Source organism: Penaeus monodon, chromosome 19 (genome assembly GCF_015228065.2).
Source record: "Penaeus monodon isolate SGIC_2016 chromosome 19, NSTDA_Pmon_1, whole genome shotgun sequence".
NCBI classification, from domain to species: Eukaryota; Metazoa; Arthropoda; class Malacostraca; order Decapoda; family Penaeidae; genus Penaeus; species Penaeus monodon.
The window spans coordinates 7,722,980-7,724,739 of NC_051404.1; the positions used below are offsets into that span (position 1 = coordinate 7,722,980).

Sequence of the window (1,760 nt, forward strand, 5' to 3'; positions counted from 1 at the left end):
ATGTAGCTTATAATCAAAAGGAAAAGGTTCTAAGCTACACTGCTTAATTTGCATTACTGCAATTGAAATACAAATAATAATTGAGCCATGATTCTTCTCTGGTGTCTGGGAGTTTTACGACAACTCTAGACATGTATGCACTGCTAATATGAGAAAGAATAATTTCAAGGGGCAAGAATTATGTTTTTCTGATTACAATTATCAAAATTATAATTATATATCCTGCCTAGAGAAATCATTCATTTTCCTTCACACTCTTTTTCAACATTTTTCATGATGATTTCTGTATATGCACACACACATCTGGAGCAAAGAGGACGGCAACCCTACACCAAAAAAGAGTCATAATATGCGAGTATTTAGTGTTGATCAATTATTGTCTACATTAAAAATGACATGAAACTCTCACATACTCATCTGTCATGCATTTTATGTCAGACACTTAGGGAAAACTAAGTAACAAAATATGTTATACAGCAAACATTTCTATGGAGATACCTTAGGTGTAGCTACTTTGCTTGACAAATAGTACTGTAAGAATGTATAATAAATAAGTACAGGTTTTGTATAAAGACATTAGGCACTGATAAGGCATCAATTTCTAGAATGCTTATCTTAAGAACTTATGTGAGTGAGAAGCCTGCGTACAGCATATATATATGCAGTATATAACTACTTGTTCTAAAGATGTAACTTTTAACTACAATACTTGTTGCACTAAGGATCTCATATACTCACTAACATAATGTGAAGCAATCTTTGCATTATACATAGGCACTAATACATAAACTGCATAACTTTATACAGACAATTATCATCTTTTGCAAAAGGGAAGTTTCAAATGGAAGGAACATCCGAATCCGGATAGCACTGTAAGGCTTTTAGTGCAATGGAGGGACTACAATTGGACTTATACATATTCTTCAGATAAAAAGAAAATTATCAACTGTGTATCTCACCTTGTGAAATCATATTCTCATTCATGCCATTTTCAATAAACTTTGGACTAATCTCACACTTTAGAGAAACTTGTGATCAAATTGGACATACTGGTTAGTTATCTGGACTGCCCTCTGCAGGCAAATAACACACTGGTGTCCCCTGTGAAGCAAACATATGGTATGGAATGAGTGGCCACAAGGGAAGACAGTGATGCCCCCTTCTGACACAAGGGCTTCTGTTGGCAACTTGAGGTGGCAACAGAAGCAAATGCCCTGAAGGACTTGGGACCTAACACCCCAGTGGTGCCCTAAGGGTTTAGCACCATCCCGGAAATAACGCTCATCTCCTGGTGGCTCATGTCTTTGCTTTTGCTGAGGTATGAGCTTGGGTGTTATACTGTCATCCGCTGTTTCTTTAGTACTTTGAATAGTTGCAGTATCACCTCTGTGAAGCAGTTTTGAAACCTGAAAAAGGATTCAGATATATTAATGAAACAGTTTTACCATTTAGCTTTGAAAAGATTTTTATAGTGAGAATATGACATTGATGATGACTGTACTGTATAGGGGATAATTTTGTTCAAATGCCATAAATATCATTACAAAAACAAATTTTGTGTTGTATACATATCAAAGTTGTGAATTTTAAGTGGCCAAGGATTTGATGGCATCAATGGGTAGTTTCACGGGAAAAAATCTAGGTGTAGTGTCCAGCTCCATTTTCAAAACATGGGAAAATACATGAAATATTTATAAATCTCAAGAAAATGGAAGCAAAAAATATATACAGGCTGTTTGGGTACTCCACAACTCAAATTT

At 35.3% G+C, this 1,760-nt stretch overlaps 1 protein-coding gene across 1 annotated transcript in view; it reads right to left on the reverse strand.

The window, feature by feature from the left end:
- Positions 1–743: 743 nt before the first annotated feature.
- Positions 744–1,760, reverse strand: part of LOC119585041 — an 11,326-nt gene continuing 10,309 nt past the window's right edge. Inside the window, exon 8 of the mRNA XM_037933657.1 lies at positions 744–1,406. Within this exon, the coding sequence (XP_037789585.1) occupies positions 1,020–1,406 (387 nt within the window). The 3' untranslated portion in view covers positions 744–1,019. The remainder of the gene's footprint in view (positions 1,407–1,760) is intronic.